The sequence below is a fragment of the Meles meles genome, chromosome 6 (genome assembly GCF_922984935.1).
Source record: "Meles meles chromosome 6, mMelMel3.1 paternal haplotype, whole genome shotgun sequence".
Lineage (NCBI taxonomy): Eukaryota > Metazoa > Chordata > Mammalia > Carnivora > Mustelidae > Meles > Meles meles.
In genome coordinates this window covers 146,436,602-146,455,132 of record NC_060071.1, presented here as the reverse complement: position 1 = coordinate 146,455,132, position 18,531 = coordinate 146,436,602, and the positions used below count along the sequence as shown (strand labels likewise).

Below are 18,531 nucleotides of genomic sequence, written 5' to 3'. Positions count from 1 at the left end.
CAGGACCCTGGGATCATGACCTGAGCCAAAGGCAGAGGCTTAACCCACTGAGCCTCCCAGACGCCCCTAAGATTTTATTTATTTAAGAGAGAGAGAGAACGAGAGAGCACAGAGGGGGAGGGACAGAAGGAGAGAGATTTTTTTAAAAGAGGATCTTTATATCTTGGGAAATACATACTAACATATTTATAGATAAAATGATACAATGTCTTGGGTTTGTCTTAAACTAATCCTGATGGGGTGAGGGAAGTTAAGTCACAAGGGGGCTAATAAATGAAACTGGCAACATGTTGATAAATAATGAAGCCAGGTAAAAAATAAAAGGTATTTTTCTTTCTACTTTTATATACATTCAAACATTTCATAATATAAAGTTCTTTATTTTATTTTTTAAGATTTTCTTTATTTGTTTTAGAGAGAGAGAGAACAGGGGAGGGGCAGAGGGAAAGGGAGAGAAAATCTCAAGCAGACTCTGCAGAAACTGATGTGGGATTCGATCTCACGACTCTGAGATTATGACCTGAGCCAAAAATCAAGAGTCAGACACTTAACCGACTGAGCCACCCGGGTGCCCCATCATAATACAAAATTTGAACACAACTCTTCTTAGTCTCTGGGAAACTGAATAAGCCTTCTCCTAATTCATTAATAACGCCTATCTAAACCGGGGAAGGCAATTCATGGGGAAAATGAGACCACAGTGTGTTGTCTTTAAAAAACCCCAAAAGTTATGCTCCGTAGTAGAGTCGTCTGTAAGTCGAAAGACAAGGAGAAAGCACGTGTAGGAGAGAGAGGGACTCAAACTACTGACTGCACCGAACCGGGATAAAGAACTAGTTATTTGTTAATTTCGTTCGCTGCAGAGCGTGTACAATTTCAATTTGTGAGTTGTGCTTTGCTCCTAAAGTCTGTGAAGGGACCGCACATAATGTCTCAGACCATCCCATGCCAAATACGATCGATGCTGTGTGGGACACTTTGCAGATCTTGAGAGGAGAGCTCTCGTTTCAAGTCCTTTGGTTATTCCTTTCCTGAATATTTGGTTTGATTTGAATAATGCAAATTTAAGTGATACTGCTAAGGAGCGCAACACAGATGGTGGGAAGAAGGCATGTCCAGCCAGGCCCTGGGGGCCAGTCCCGGATTTGTGTAACCCGGGGTAAATAATCCAATTTCCTGGAGGCTGTTTCCTCATCTGTAAAATGGGCCTGATAGCACCTACTTCAAAGACCTATGGAGCGGGGAGACAGGATCATATATTCAAAATATCTATTGCGATGTCTCGTACCCAGCCACCCACACCTACTGATTCTGAAAATCAGGAGTAAGCATCAGGGTAGCAGAGGCTACGGAAAGGTGAGCCGCAGGCTGCTTTTAGCAGTGGCCTCGGGGGCTAAGTCCAGACACCGGAAGGTCTTGATGTCCCAGAACAGCAGGACCCATGTGGATATGAGCGTCTCTACCAGAAAGTTTTGGTTCTACTTAGTAATTCTCTGACCTGCTAATTAATGGGGCTCAGAATATAACCAATAAAAACGGCTGCAAAAGGTATGTTAAAGTTTACAGAAGGCAAGCTTCCAGACTATGGTCTGCACCCACAAGCAAAATGTAAAATGAAAATTGGAATTACTTGCTAGTTAATGCATAACAAAGTGGGCAATCCCAGATACATGGGACAGTGACTATATTTTAATCTACACTTTATAGTGAAATCTTATAGCACTCCCCTAGCACTGAAATGGAAATTAGCCATGCATGTATACAATGGGCTTATTATGAATTTAACTCCAAATCATGATTCCTTGTCTTCTTGAGAACACGCGTGAGCCAGCGCTGGCCTCAGGATATTTGCCCTGAGCCCTGCTGTTGTTCTCAGTGCTCTTGTTCTCAGTGCCGTGAAGATCAGAGTCAGGAGTAAGAAAGGAGTAATTTTTATTTTTTGAATTTATTTTTAATTTATTTTATTTATTTGAGAGAGACAGGGAGCACACAAGTGGGGTAAGAGGCAGAGGGAGAAGCAGACTTCCCGCCGGCCTTGATCCCAGGACCCCGGGATCATGACCTGAGTCAAAGGGAGATGCTTAACTGACTGAGCCACCCAGGCGCCCCAGAAAGGAGTCATTTTTATTAGCACCACGCTCTAACCAACTGAGCTAACCGGCCAGCTAAAAGGAGTCATTTTTAAAACACAAATTTCTTCTGCTTATTACACCAAAGAATATTTAGAAACCAACTAAAAGGTATAAAAAGAGAAAAGCAATCACAATCCTACCACTCAGGAAAACAAACAAACAAGCCATCAATGAACTCTTGGCATAGTTCTTTTCCGTCTTCTTGCACAGACTTTAACTATTTACTTGAATTATGCCACATATACATTTTTATATCTTGCCCTTGACTCTTTATGCAAAGTACAGGCACTTTCCCTGTTGTTACCAATAACACAGACGTTCTTCACGATGACGCCATAGGAAGGGCGGCGGTTTTCTAGCCATGCCCCGATAGCTCGCACTCCTTCCATTCCTTTCTACCATTTATCCCCCGTAAGCATGATGTGGCCGTGAACTCTAACTCATGAAACTCTCCTCAATTTTTACTCACAAGAGCCCCTACAAGGGTGCCTTCTCACTGTTGGTGAGGAGCGAGGACTGCCCCTGCTCCAACCACAACACTGAAAAAACTTTAATATTGCCAAGAATTTAAAAAATATGTGCCTTCACCAACCAGCTGATTCCCTTTTCTCCACTAAATGGTCACCCAGGCTCAGCATAATTTAAAAATGCCGAATATCCCCATCTGAGGGTCCATCGAACGTAAAGAAAGCAAACTTCGCAGGCTGAGGTTCTCCGGAGCACAGGTGCACAACAGGGCAAGTGGCCCTTAACATTAAAAAAAAACAAAAAAAAACCAAAAAAAACCAAAGGCAAAAGAAAAGAAGAAAAGTGAAATTTGGGGCGCTCAGGTAGAGACTGAGCACCTCCTGAGACCCAGGGTGGTATCTCTGGGCAAACAGCCCAGAGATGTGCACCCAGAGCTGGAAATGCCGAACCCGAAACTTCTGACCAGTTCGTTCACATGCCGTGTGTCCCATCTTCTTCCAGTCTGTATGGGGACAGCAGGCCGAAATAATGGAGAGGTGAGAATAAAAATAATGGGGCCTTTTACAACCAAAGGAAGTTTGCCTCCGATCCATCTTGTCTGATCCCCCAACTGAGCCGTGGCTACAAGGACAGCTCTCCAGCTAGAGGTGCACAGGCACCCCCATGGCTCCCCCCGGAAGGGAAGCCGGGACCCAGAGCTTCGGACAGGCCCCTTTCTCCCCCTCCCCACCTGCGCTTCCCTGTCCTGCAATCACCTGCTTGGGGGAAACTGGCCCACTGCACTCCACTCACCAGCTTTCTTATCTTTGTTCTATCTCTTGGGGTGACCCCGGCTAGTATGCTCTAATTTACTTTTACTCGTGAAGAGAATCTTACAGAGAAATAGAGCTCACTATGAAAACAAATTATTCTCTTAGATGAACTTTTATAAAAACCAAACTTTACTCTTAATCAAAAGAAGACAATTCCTCCGTAGGTCTCTTGTATTATTTTTTTCCCGAATTTTTTTTTTTTTAAACAGAACTTTTAGAAGTCTGACGCTTTATGGGAAGCAATAATTTTGAATATACCCTTTAGGGTTTTATTTTTGGAAAGCTGAGCAGGTCAGGAATACCTAAATTAACCTGCTTTCTATTTAGAATACCTTGATCACTCTAACTTAGTACGAAGAAAAAAACCCCATGATTTAAAAATTCAAGGGGCACCTGGGTGGCTCACTCAGTTAAGCATCTGACTTCAGCCCAGATCCTGATCAAACCCCTGGTTTGATCCCCGTTCAGCAGGGAGCCTGCTTCTCCTTCTCCCTCTGCCCCTACCTCCCAGTTTGCGCTCTGTCTCTCAAATAAGTAAAATCTTTTAAATAAATAAATAAGAGGGTTTTTGAAAGGTGGTGTTACGTGGTAACAGACGGCTACACTCGCGGTGGAGGCAGCATCCAGAGATACGAAATCACTATGTTGTACACCCGAAACTGATGCCACATTGTGCGTCCACCATACTCAGATAAAAATAAAATTACGGAAATCTGGAGACATTGCCCAGCACATATCTCTTCATGGAGCCGGTGATAATTACCCAGAAGGACAAAGAAATAGATTTCTTTCCATGGAGACGTGAAACGTAGCCAAGTACTTGAGAAAAAAGTAACATACGCACCATCAGACCGTACCCTCTCCTGACTCCAAGAGAAACATGGTAACTGTGAAATAATTTGTTAAATCCAAACAACCAAAAAAAAAAAAAAAAAAAGCTAATTTTAAAGGGACATTTACATGCCAGTGTGATTTCAAACGTTTTAATCAAAGGAATTTAACAGCCACGATGCGTTCTGTTTTGTAAAGTGAGCCACGAGGAGCAGACATCCTGGCAAACGACGGGTAGGGATGTGTGTTGCAAGCAGACATCAGGGGACTGACTGACTAGCAGGACAGAAGCTTTTATGAGACGCTGTACTTCCAAATTTTAAGAAGAGGGTCACTACAAAGTTACTTCAAACACAAATATTGCTTTTTTTATGTTTCACACACACACACACACACGCCACAGGGAAATGAAATGACGATTTCTGTACTGGATTCTGTAGCAGGCTCTGTTCTCCTGGACGACAGAGCAGAAGGTTCGAAAGCAACAGGAGGCTGTGCCCGGGAGGAGCGTACGAGCTCCAAGGAGGGGCAGTGAGTGATGTTCTAAACTCCTGCGGGGTCTAAACTCCTCAGGGAAGGGCCTGCCCTCTGGGCCCCCAGTCTCGGTTCTGAGCTTTGCTGTGGCATAGGATAATTAGCTGTTGGCTGGGCTGAACGGAATGGTAGCAGACAAGCTGAGTACAGAGAAAGGAGAGCCACTGAGAAGTTTCTAGGGGGGAACAGCCTCCCAGAAACCCAAAGGATTGTGGGGTTTATGGTTCTAGGTTCTGCCTCGCAATGTACTCCCAACCTAAACTTGTCAACGGTTGCTCCGGCAAGTCCACCGTGGGTGGTTCCGAGCCTTTCCTGATCACCTACACGTGTACAGCCCTGGGCTGAACAGCTCACTAACTTCCAGCTGAAGGAACCCTGTCCCGCCTGGTGGGAGGGTTCTGGCAACCTGAGACCAGCTCGTCGATGTTCTGACCTCCCATCTCCGTCACTGCAGGAAACCGTGTCCGCTAGGGACGAGCACCTGCTCCAGCCCAAGTGTCCGCTGCTCTGCGCACCGGAAATGCCCACCTTTGGTAGGTCCTTTCCTGCTCAGCACAGCCTGCTGCTCCTCTGTGACGTTGAGCCGCCGAACCACGTCCGCCAGCGCCGATTTGAGCAGCTGGATGTCGTCTTCCTGCATCTGGACGCGCTGCTCCAGGGACGCGATGCGGTCTGTCACCTCCATGCTGCTGGCGGCCGAGGCGCTGTCATCTAGGCCAGAGGAGAGGAAGCGGGACTCTTTAGTGCCCCCAGAGAAGTCAGGTCGACACCCACCTGCTATGCTAAAGCATAACCGTATTTACCGACGGAAGGCGGCTGCTCTTACGCAGAAACCATGGGACGGCGCGACCACCCAGAACTGCGACCCCTCATTCTGCTACGGTCTTTTTCGTTCTGCTTGGGCTTTTCATTTCGTTTTAGCTGTGGGTTGTTTTTTGTTTTTTTTTTTTAGATTTTATTTGTTTCAGACAGAGAGGGGGAGACACAGAGCACAAGTAGTGGGGAGGGTCAGGCAGAGAAGCAGACTCCCACCGAGCGGGGAGCCTGATGCGGGGCTCGGTCCCAGGACCCTGGGATCATGACCCGAGCTGAAGGCAGACGCTTAACTGACTGGGCCACCCAGGCGCCCTTAGTTGTGGTTTTATTGGTCATTATATTGTTCTAGATACAAAGCAATGTATTTTCTTTCCCATGATGTCAGAGACCTCAGGGGTGGGCGCAGGGGGGCGGCTAGGGTCACCCACTTCAACTTTGCACACACTGCAGAAATCCACCGCATGGCCTTCTAGCTTTTGAGCTGTGGATGCTAGCTGATGGGGTGGTCCGATAATCATACGACTACACTGTCTCCTGAAGCCACTATTATGCACTGTATGTTAACTAACTAGAATTTAAATAAAAACTTGAAAAAAAAAACAAAACCAAAAACCTTTCTGCATGATTTCACTATGTAACTAATGTATTATCTTTCCCAGGTAACATGGCTTTAACACAGCAGTTACCAACTGCTTTGGTTTCGGGATTCATGTATATTAGTAACAGTTACTGAGGACCACCAACAGCTTCTGTTTGTGTGAATTCTGTCCATCAATATCTACTGTATTGAAAATTAAAACGGGCATTTTATAAATATTTAATCACGACCTATTTAAAATGGCAAACGCACGACAAGTTCAACAGCACATTTGTATGGAAAATTGTTGAGTTTTTAAAAACAAAAATAGTTTTTTAAAAAGATTGACATTTTGAATATTTAAAACTTTCTTTAATGTCTGACTTATTAGAGGGTAACTGGATGTGTTTCTGCATTCAGTCTGCTGGGGTATGCTAATCTGGTTGGAATATATAAAGAAAATTTGGCCTCATGCTGTCATGCAGTAGGAAAAGGAAGAAGTACTTTAATAGCCTCTTCAGATAATTATGGGTAATCTTGTTATTCAGTCAAAACACGATAGATGGTAATGTTACAAAAGTTAGCTGCAATGCAGAATCTAAGACCATATAAATAAAATTGTTTACGTCGTCAAAAACGAGAAAACACAAGACTACACTATTTATCAGTCATGCCTGCTAAGGTCTGGCTATTTGGACAAAGCAACACGAGGGGTCAGGTCTGTTTGGTAAGCGTCCCCCTACAGCGATGGCCATCCTAGTCTATTGCGTTGAACCATTAACTGCCAATTCCTTATCAAGGCCCCCCAGGTTCCACACAGTCTCCTTGCCTCCGGAATTCACTTCATTCACTTCATGCCATTCCTCCTTTCACCCTCTGTGCTTTGGTCGCGCTGACCTCTTGCAACTGCCCTAACAGCTTTGGTATCTGCTGTTGCCTTTACTTGAAACATTTCTTCTTCTCTCTTCCCCCCCCCACCCCCTGCCGCCGTCCTTCCTTTTCTTTTTCTTTTAAATATTTATTTATTTATTTATTTATTTATTTATTTATTTATTTATTTTTGAGAAAGGCGGGGAGAGAGAGAGAGAGAGGGAGAGGCAGGGGAGGGGCAGAGGGAGTGGGAGAGAGAGAATCTTAAGCAGGCTCTATGCCCAGCACGGAGCCTGATGCAGGGCTCGATCTCATGATCCTGAGATCATGACCTGAGCCCAGATCAAGAGTTGGACGCTCAATGGACTGAGCCACCCAGGCGCCCCTACTTGAAACATTTCTCAACGGGCTCTTTGCAGGACCATATTTTTCTGTTCTCTAGGTGTCAGCTCAACTGGAGCTCTTCAGAGACCTTCCTAACAACCTAACCTAAGGTCAGTCCTTGGATCAACTCAACCTAATTTATTTCTTCTACAATTTACTGTGCTCTCGTTAGCTTATCTTCTGTCCCCAACTAAAATGTAAGCATCATGGAGTTGCTTCTGCTTCTAGGCATGACAGACCCTTTATGGACAGCACCCCCCGCCCTCCTGCTCACAGAGGGCAATCGTAAGCCTAGAAATTAAACAACAACCACCACCACCACCAAACCAAACCAAACAAAACCAAACCCAAAAAACTACCTGAAAGTACTAGAAAGGAGACACAGGTATGTAGACTCTGGTGGGGAGTTCACACTCACTTTGAAAAATAAGCAAATAAATCCCTTTTCTGTGGCTTCTAGTCAGATCTAAGCAGTACATGGCAGAGGTGGGGGTATATGTGGGAAACCCTGCAGCCATTTTGTCTGAAGAAAACCAAGAAGTGAAGTCCAAAAACTGTGAACACTGAGGAGAGGGGAAATTCCAGAAGGGAAGACACCAGAGGGGGATTCCCAAATTCTTTCTATCTGAGCTCGGGCTGACCCGGGAATCACACCCACATGGAACAGACTCAAGTACCGTCCCTTACAGCAGAGGAGCAGAACTCAGATGGGAGGCACAGCCCAAGAAGCAGTGTGCAGTTCAAGTCTAGTCAAGGAATGCAGCCACCAAGACAAAGGGAAGAGCACTTCTCAGAGGAAATTAATAGAAGACAAAATCCCCACAACTTAAGATCTGTAATGTCCAGGATATGATCCAAAATTGCTCAACGTTCTAAGAATCAAGAAATGGAACACAGTCTCGAGAGGAAAGAAAATAGATTGAGTCCGACTCCAAAACAACAAAATATTGGAACTAACAGATAAGGAAAATGAGATATTTCCAATGAATGAAAACTTAAGCAGAGAAGTGGGAAGCATTGGCAGTGAAATGGAAACAATAAAAAAAATGAACCAAATGGAAATTCTAGAACGGAAAAACACAATTTTTGGAGCAGAGAATTCTCTGACTGGGTGCAGCTGCATGGACATGACAGAGGAGAGACAAGTAAACCTGAGACTGAGGAGAGGACATCTCCAGGGTGAAGAACACAGAGAAAAGAACTGAGAAAAAAAATTAACTGAGTCCCTTGGGGATTTGTTAGATGGTCTCAAACAGTCCAACATTTATTACATTAGAATATAAAGAGAATAAGGCAGGAAAAAATATCTAAAATATAAAGGCTCCAAATATCCTAAATTTGATGAAAGACAGAAATGTAAAACAACAAAATGCTAAACAAACACAAAGGAAAACAAACACAAGAACCCCACCTCCAGGTATTGCACAATCAAACTGCAGAAAACCAGAGGCAACACACTCACTGAAAGCAGCAAGAGCAAATGGGCATAGTATATGCTGGGGAAGGACCATGCAGACTAGAAGGCAGTAGAACATCTCTAAAGTACTGAATGGGGGCGCCTGGGTGGCTCAGTTGGTTAAATGTCTGCCTTCGGTTTGGGTCATGATCCCAGGGTCCTGGATTGAGCCCCACATCGGGCTCCCTGAACAGCGGGGAATCTGCTTCTCCCTCTGCCTCTGCCCCTCCCCCCTGTTTATACACGTTTTCTCTCTCTCTGAAATAAATAAAATCTTAAAAAAAAAGTACTGAATGATGAAAATCCAATCCAAAATTCTATAACCAGCAAAAATATCCTCCAACAGTAAAGGCAAAGAAAAAATATAAAAATAAAAGAAAACTGAAAGAATTCATTGCCAGCAGATCAACATTACCAGAAGTACCAAAGGAAGTTCTTCAGGGTAAAGGGAGATTATATAGGAGAGAAACTCAGACAGTCAGGAAAGAATGAAGAGCGCTGGAAATGATAAATATCTGAGTGAGTTCAAGACTTTTTTTTTCCTTTTTGCATTTCTTGTTAATGTTCTTATAAACCATTAAAATGCTGAAGATGAAAGTTATAACATTGTCTGCTAGGATTCATGAGGATGGGGAAGGTATGGGTCTATAAGGCTTTAATATTTTACATAAGATTTTAACAGTAATAATAATATAATGGTATACATTATCAGCTGTGAAAAGTTAAAGATGTATATTGTAATCCCTAGAGAACTACTAGAGAATAATAAATAAGGATAGCAAAAAAAAACAACAAAAAACCCCCCAGAAATATTAAATTGAAATTCTATATTCAAATAATCCAAAAGAAGGAGGGAAAAGGGAGAGAGGAACAGAAAGTAAACAAATAGGGGGGAAAAGGAGAAAGAGAAATGTAAACTTATTACAGCAATAATTACATTAAATGGAACATTAAAGTAATAATTGCATTAAACACATCAATTAAGGGGTGTCTGGGTGGCTCAGCTGGTTGAGTCTAACTCTTGATTTTGGCTCAGGTCATGATCTCAGGGTCCTGGGATTGATCCCTGTCTCAGGCTCCATGCTTAGCAGGGAGTCTGCTTGAGATTCTCTCTCTCCCTCTCCCTCTGCCCTCCCCCACCCCCATGCTCATCTCTCTCGAAAATAAATAAATGGGACACCTGGGTGTCTCGGATGATTAAGCGGCTGCCTTTGGCTTGGGTCATGATCCCAGGGCCCTGGGATCAAGCCTCACATTGGGCTCCCTGCTCAGCGGGGAGCCTGCTTCTCCCTCTCCCTCTGCCTGCTACTCTGCCTACTTGTGCTCTCTATCTCTCTGTCAAATAAATAAATAAAAGCTTTTAAAAATAATTAATAAAAGAAAGAAAGAAAGAAAACCAACACATTAACAATTCAAAGTCCAAGAATGTCGGGGGAAAAAAAGGTAAGATCTAACTATATGCTATGTATAAGATACACACTTTTTTTTGTTAAGGATTTTATTTATTTATTTGACGGACAGAGATCACAAGTAGGCAGAGAGGCAGGCAGGGAGAGAGAGAGAGGAGGAAGCAGGCTCCCTGCCGAGCAGAGAGCCCAATGCGGGAGTGGATCCCAGGACCCTGAGATCATGATCTGAGCCGAAGGCAGAGGGTTAACCCACTGAGCCACCCAGGCATCCAAGATACACACTTTAAATACAAAGACCCAGGTTGAAAGAAATGAATGGAGAAAAGGACACAGCATGCAAATAGTAAGCATAAGAAGGCTAGAGTGCCAATATTGATAATCAGATAAAACAGATACCAAAAAATTGTACTACCAGAGATAAAGAGGGCCATTTCATAATGAAAAAAGGATCAATTTATCAAAAAGATAGACAACCATAATAATAGAGTTTTAAAACACATGTAACAAAAACAGACAGAATTAAACTGGGAAATAGGCAATCCCACAATTATTCCTGAAGATTTTATCACTCCTCTCTCTGCAACTGATAGAACAATTACTTTAAGAAATCAGTAAAGAAATAGAAAGTTTGAACAGCATTATAAACCAGTCTGACTTCCTGGATATGTATGGAAAGCTACACTCTACAATGGCAGTGCACATGGTATATTTACTGGGACACATTGTGTTTTGGGCCCAAAAAACAGACCTGAATGAAGTTAAAGACTAAAAGAGTGTGTTTCCTGACCACTGTGGCATTAAATTAGAAATTGAATACAGTAAGAGAACCATGAAAACTTACTACTTATAAACTACACACTTTTTCAAAAAAGATTTATTCATTCATTTACTTATTTGAGAGAGAGAGAGAGAATGAGCATGAGTTGGGGAGGAGCAGAGGGAGACTCCTGCTCAGTGTAGATGCCTGCTGAGTGTAGAGCCTGATACAGGACTGTATCCCACAAGCCTGGGATCATGACCTGAGCTGAAGTCAAGAGTCGGATGCCCAACTGTCTAAGCCACCCAGGCACCCCGAACAACACACTTCTAAATAATCATTAAGTCAAAGACAACATAACAGGAGAACTTAGAAAATATTTTTAATTGAATGATAGTGAAAATGTAACATATCAAAATGTGTAGGTTGCAGCAAAGCAGGTCTCTGAGGAAAATTCATAGCTTTAAAATCTCCTTATTAGGAAAGAAGAGCATTCTCAAATCAATGATCCTCAGCTTTCACATTAAGTAACTAGAAAAAGATGAGCAAATTAAAACAAAATCAAGCAGAAAGAAGGGAAATAACAAGATGAAATCAATGGGATACAATATGGACAAACAATGAAGAAAATAAATGAAATCAGAAGCCAGTTCTCTGAAAACATCAGTAAAACGTATGCTCCATAACAGCAGAAATTTTTTCTGCTGGTCCACTGCTCTGTCTTCCCACTATGTAGCACCTCTTAGGAACTCAACAGATACTTGGTAAATGAATGGATAGCTGGGTAAATGGGTATCTCTTATGAAGCAGGCATCAAATTAGTTGCTGGGGATATGAAGATGATTGGATTAACACAGTTACTATCCTTCAAAAGCTCTTTGTGTAGTAGAGAAGACACATGTCCACTAATTTCTAAGAAAATTTGATAATCATATAATTATAATAATTACATAACATATAATATATAATTAATACATATATAATATAATATAATCATGTAATAATTTTATAATTGAGAAATATATAAAGTGGCAAGTGAACATAGAGAAGGGGATATTGAATCTATCTGGGAAAACAGGAGCCAGTAGGGGTTGGCTTTGATGGACAAAATCTTCTACATGGAAATCAAGAAGAACAGTGTTCAGGCAATGGAAATACTTGGAACAAAAACATGGAAACAGGGAAGCATAGTGAGTACTCCAATAATCATGGCCTTTGAAATTGAAGTCTACCATTTTGTAATTTCTGCTTACTGGATATAAATCTGCCATGCCCCTAAATTCAGGTTCTGTCAACATTCTGGGTAACAGATTCTTGTTTAATACACAGAAATACTTTTCAAGTGTGTCTACAGCACTCCCAAGAGTTCCTCACAACCATAGAACTCATCAAACATTCACGTGCATTTAGGTCTGCTAAGATCTTACGAAGAAAACACTGTACAAGTCTTTAAAAATATGTACAGACCTATCTGTCTAAAGAAACCAAACTTGAGGTACGAGTTTGCAAATGAACTTCACACACACTCCTCACCCTCCAAGAACTACAAACTCCGATCTCTACGCTCCTAAAGGAGGAGTCGTATGTTTCAGTTGGGAACATGGTGAGAATGTCTTTGTTTTTTCTGTCTGTGTAGATGGATGGAGACAAAGAAACAACTTTAGAAATCCAGCAGAAAGAAAACAAACACCCCAATTTAAAAATAGGCAAAAGAGTTGAACAGACCCTTCACCAACTGGCAAACAGGCACATGAAAATGACGTTCAGTTTTCCCCGCCATTGGAAGAACGCAAATTCAAACCACAATGAGGTGTTACTACACAGCTCCTAGAATGACTACAATACAAAACGCCAACTAAACCAGATGCAGCCAGAATATGGGGCACAGAACCTCTCTCATGTCCCTGGTGGACACGTAAGATGGTAGCCCACTCGGGAGAGTAGGTTGGCAGTTCCTTTTCAAGTTAAACCCACACCTAGCTGGGGACCCAGCAATCCCCAAGCACTTACTAGAGAAATGAACACCCACGTTCATAAAAAACTTGCACACCAAAGTTGAGAGCGGCTCTATTCATACTTGGTGAAAACTGGAAACAGTGAACGGAGTAATAAACAGGAAGGAATTACTGATACCGGGGTCTGGGTGGACCACTCGCTACGTTGCGGGACGGAAGCAGTCTCTGAAGGTGACACTGTATCACTGCACCATGTGACATTCTCCAAAAGACAAAACTATAGTGAGGGAGCACAGATCAGGGGCTGCCAAGGCTTGGGATGGGGGCCTAGCACGAGCGAGTTTTGGGGAAAGATGGAAATGTTCTGAATCCCGACAGTGGCAGTAGTTACAGAGCTCTATTCTGTGTCAAAATATATAGAACTGTCTCCAAAAAGCAGATTTGTTGGATGTTAACACAAAAAATTAAATAACTTTTTGAGAGTGCAAGGGAGATAAAGTCTGCCCATCCGCTTTGCTGGTACTTGGCTTGTGAAGGTTGGTCGCTCTCATCCCTCGGGATCTCAGCAAAGAAATATTCCAAATGGAATACTTGCTGCTCATTGGAAAGAGACCATCCTCAAGTTCTACATAACTTCTTGTGACTACACAGCAGCTCTGCGTGATTCCTCCATCTGTCCTGTGACCTGGATGGGAAAGCAAGAAAGCCCCACTTGATCAAGCCAAGCCAAATGGAGGGGAGATGGGGGTGGGGGGGGAAGGCATCCTCTTCCAGAGAAGCAGGAAACAGCTGAATAAAATCTTTTAACATGTGAATAAAAGAAAGGAGGACAAGCCCATGTAGCAGGTGTCACACGGGGGCCCGGGCCATGACAGACCTAACTGGGAAGGTCTTCGGCCTCAGGAAGAAGGCAGGGAAAGATCTATGGACGGGGAGAGGCCATCATAGAGCAAGTTAGTGTTGGAGAGCACTTGCGGAAGGGGGGATATACTCTGGTCACGGACAGTGTGGACTCTGGACGGTCAGGTCACCTGGGGTCAGATCCCAGCCCTGTTACTTACTAGCTGTGCAATCTGGGGCAAATTATTTAATCTGTGTGCCTCAGTTTCCCCATTTGTAAAACAGGGACAACAACAGTGATGTACTTCCGCGGGTTGTTGTGCTATTCAATTAGTTAATGCACTAATGGAAAATGGTATTTGCATATGGTAAATGCTTTATAAACGCAAGCTACAATTGGGCTACTGTTGTTAGTGTTCATTATTATTATCGATAAAAATCACTGAAGTTGAGTATAACATTTCCGTCAAAATTCCTATGTGTGTTGTCTGAATGCTGTTATGCAAAGTAGCACTGGAAAATGAATTAGAAATTAGTGTCTGATTAATAGTGTATGTTTTCTATGTCACAAACGAATCCGGCATATGGACCTGCGCATTTCTATGATCGGCGGTTGTCTGAGCAGACAGCAGGTGTGAGAGACGGCGCGCACTGGCTGTGAGGGCGAGCACGGCACCAAACGGACTAGGTCGGCTGGTTTCACCCCACCTCGCACTGTCAGCCGATATTATACATACGATGGCATTCTGAGGTGGGCAAGGCAGGCCTGCCCTGAGTTCTAAACATTCACAGTGCAAAATGGCATCACCGTGGCCTCAGTTAGCTCTGTAGATGCCTTTCATGAAAGTGCATAAATCAGACTCTATTTCAATGATGCTGCCAAATGTGTGTAAGAAAAAAATCCAGTTTTAATATTTTACCCAAAAAACCGCAAACCGAAAGCACACCCCCCCCCCCCGCCCACCTCAATGACTGCCTTCAAATACAAGCGATTAAAAAATGGGAACGTCTAGTCTGCTTCAGAGAACCTCTGTTTGCAAGACTTGCTGAAGTTGTCCCTGGGACCTAATCCCTGCGCTTTGCAAATCCTCCTGCAACCAGCACTGGATTTTCCTGCTTCTGCTCCCGGGCTGGCTACTCTCAGGAACAGACTGGAAGGCTTCCCCAGCCGCAGCGTGAGCTGTCCACAGTTCTTAACCTTCTTGCGTATGGAAAAGGCCAGTGTTGATCACGACTTTACAAATTCAAGTTCAGCCAGCAAAAAACCTGAATGGGATAATGAAAAATGAAACCCAAAGCCTGGCCTAATGAACACAAGCCACTTCCTGCCTCGGGACATCTCACAGGATTCCACAGCGCGAGATGGGAGAGCTCCTCTGAATTCCACCCGAGCAAACCTTGTTCGATTGCGAATCCAGCATGAGGAACACCTTAGCGAGTTCTGAATTTTAAAATAACGTTCGTGGGGCGCCTGGGTGGCTCAGCGGGTTAAAGCCTCTGCCTTCGGCTCAGGTCATGATCCCAGGGTTCTGGGATCGAGCCCCGCATCAGGCTCTCTGTTTGGCGGGGAGCCTGCTTCCTCCTCTCTCTCTCTGCCTGCCTCTCTGCCTACTTGTGATCTCTGTCTGTCAAATGAATAAATAAAAAATCTTAAGAAAAAAAAAAAAAAAAGACCCCTGCTCAGTGGGGAGCCTGTTTAAAATAACGTTCGTTCCTGAAGCTCTAAATTCTACCCACGCGTGTCATTAAAACACTATTAACAACAGAACCGCTTTATCTTCTTTTCAAAATTTTTGCATTCCTGCCCAACATCACCACACTTTGTGGATTTCAGGGGAGGGGCTGAAAAAGACCAACTTCTTCACGTTTTCACCTCCTGGGTTTTTAAACTTATGTCTGAATTGGAACTAGCCGCTGGATCTTGGTGCCTGCTGACGTCCTCAGGAAGTCAGAGGGGATCTGTTTACACAGGACAAGTAGAGAGTCCCTTTATCTCCGGATCAGGAAAACTTCAGTGATGAGGCTGCAGAAACTGACGAACAGGCAAGGGACAGACAAGATTTAACGTGCAGTAGAACCCAACCCACGGCGGGGTGAGGCCCGTGGGGAAGAGGCCTGAGCTGGCCAACTGCTCTAGAGGACACCCTGTATCCTCGGTCAGCGGCAGACCCCCTCGGGGCCACGGATCCCAGCCTCGGGTTGGCGTTCTGTCCAGGTCCAAACCTCGGGGAGGCTGACACTCAGTGAATCCTGCTCTGGACTGCCTGGGCTCCAGGACCCGAGCACGAGCACTGCTTTGGAGTTCGAATTGGGCAGGGTTCAGTCCCTGGGTGTGTCGCTCATGAGCTGTGCCTTCTTGGCAAAGGACTTGGCCGCTCCAGCAGTAACGCCACTGTCTTTGGAAGCTCTTGTGAAGATAAATGTTAGCTTATACCAACATCTAACACGATGGTGGCAAACAGATGCTCAACACCACGGCAGAATCACGATCGTTCATTGTGGCTAGCACCACGGTTCATAACAGCAAATGCGAACGCTGACCTTCAGTGAGGTCAGCCTTGACAATGGCTACTGGGCAATTTTTGCACCTCGGGCCAACTGAGGAAATACGACATTGACCTAAGGTGAGGCAAGGTCCCAGACTAGCCCTCCCGTGACAGCCGACCATGAGCGGCCAGGGATGGACTGAGCATTACCTCCACAGCCCCGTCTCTGACTTGACTCTCACAAGAACCTCGCCTTACGCCCACTTCTGCGTTTCAAGAGGGAACACAAGGTCCAGGTAGGTCCAGAGGCAGGAAGAGGATCCGCGGTTCTGCCCTTGCCCTAGATCTTCACGTAGCCAGCTCTGGGTGTGACTTTTAGGTTTAATTACTGCTTGACAGTTAAAAAGTAGCACAAAAAGATCCAGTAACTTGCCTTTTTTTATTCTATTTAAAAGGCAAGGGAAGTGCACGTTGTTGCCCGTTCATAGCATTCTCTCATTCCGTAGAGAGAAGCGGCTCTTGACTCCGTAATGTTGTTGGTGTCCGAGGAATGTTCCTGCAGGTCAAAGGCGGACCATTAATTTTAAAAGGCTAACTTAGAATCTGTCCCCTTCATCTTAAGATGTTCTCTTTTCTTTATTTTTTAAATCTTTTTTTTTTAAGATTTTATTTACTTGAGAGAGAGAGAGAGCACGAGCAGGGAGAGAGGCAGAGGGAGAAGCACACTGCCCTGCTGAGCAGAGAGCCCAACGCGGGGCTCGATCCCGGGACCCTGAGATCATGACCTGGGCCAAAGGCAGAGGCTTTACCTACTGAGCCACCCAGGTGCCCCTTTTTTCTTAATTTAAAGCTATAAGGAGAGCCCCCAAACACCATCTGCCCTTCCTCCCGGACCTGCTCCTGTCAGATGCTCTACCTCAGAAGCGTTATCTCTCGTCCATACGACACTCCCTCACTCAGGTGTCAGCCCCGTCCCAGAGATGAGGTTGGAGAATTCAGGTTTCTCATCTGTCTCTTTTAAATCTTATGAAGGTGGAAAGCGGCGCCCAGACTAGCTGGAGGGTGTCTACTCTTCCCCCCACACGCGCTGCCCATCTAAGTGACGAGCATTAATTCCAGGGGGACTTGTATGATACTAAGGAAAATACACATAGAATTTTTGTTTTGTTTTACCTCTCTTGAAATATTAGACAAAGGCTATTTAGAGAAATATCTCGCTACCAGGTTTTAGCATTTTAGGTCATATAAGCAGTAAGGAGTAACAGTCTCTCACTCACTGATTTGCCGGCAGACATCCGTAAAAGCTCCGTGTCATGGAGATTGACGGTCACACTCTGGGTCATTCCAGAGCATCCGATCGCAAAAGCAACATAGATAGGGTCAGTAAAGGAGCCCCGGGCCCTCTTTCTCCCGCGCCGTCATTTTCAGGCATGGATTCCAGCTGTCGGGTTTGCAGCCCTGCCCACCACTCCTGGCCGAAGGGCACCAGCCTTCCCTCTGCTCTCAGACTCCCGGTTCTCCTGCGATCGCCTCAGTCTGTCAGATGCTCCGAGTCTTGCTCAGCTCTGGGCTGGACCTGCCACCTAAGCTTTGACTCTGAAATTCACCGCTCGCTAGAAAGTGACAAGAACTGACCCTCTCTGTCAATAAGCGTGTCTCGATGGATGCTCACGCCAACATCTGTAACCTTGACCGGGAAGAATTCTACAGGAGTCCTTGACTGTACAAAACTGCGGCCGGTCCCTGCCTATCAAAATCTGGAGAGCAATGGCATAAAGGTCTTTGAGGAGGCTTAGGTTGTGAAAAAAGGGTGTTAGAGACCAGAAGACCCTGAGAGGCACCATGCGACAGGGTTGGAATTTCAGTGACACGGAGCTTAAAGCCAACAGACTTTCCGTCCCGTTCGGTAAGTGCTCCCGAGCATCCTTCTGGTCCAGACCCAGGCAGCGAACACCGTGACCTTCCCACCTGTCGCCCACTCAGTCCGGCAGAGGAGATGGGCCCACAAATCACCATCACAGAAATACGGGAACACGGAGGAGCGGCAGCTACACAGTCCTACTCCACCTCCACCCCAGGCCTGTCCCAGACTTGGCAAGGGGCCTAGCTGGAGCCGTCAGGTGAGACCAGACACACCTACATCGACACGCAGGTGAAGGGGGGAGAGCAGGATTTCAGGGGAGCTGCCGGGCTTCAACGTGAAT

The 18,531-nt window shown here is 44.7% G+C and overlaps 1 protein-coding gene across 4 annotated transcripts in view; it reads right to left on the bottom strand.

Annotated features, from left to right (window-relative positions):
- Window positions 1-18,531, bottom strand: part of EML1 (EMAP like 1) — a 175,572-nt gene that overhangs the window by 67,717 nt on the left and 89,324 nt on the right. For all 4 annotated transcript variants that reach the window (XM_046007635.1, XM_046007636.1, XM_046007633.1 and 1 more), the window contains exon 2: window positions 5,306-5,488. In XM_046007635.1, the coding sequence (XP_045863591.1) occupies window positions 5,306-5,488 (183 nt within the window). The remainder of the gene's footprint in view (window positions 1-5,305; window positions 5,489-18,531) is intronic.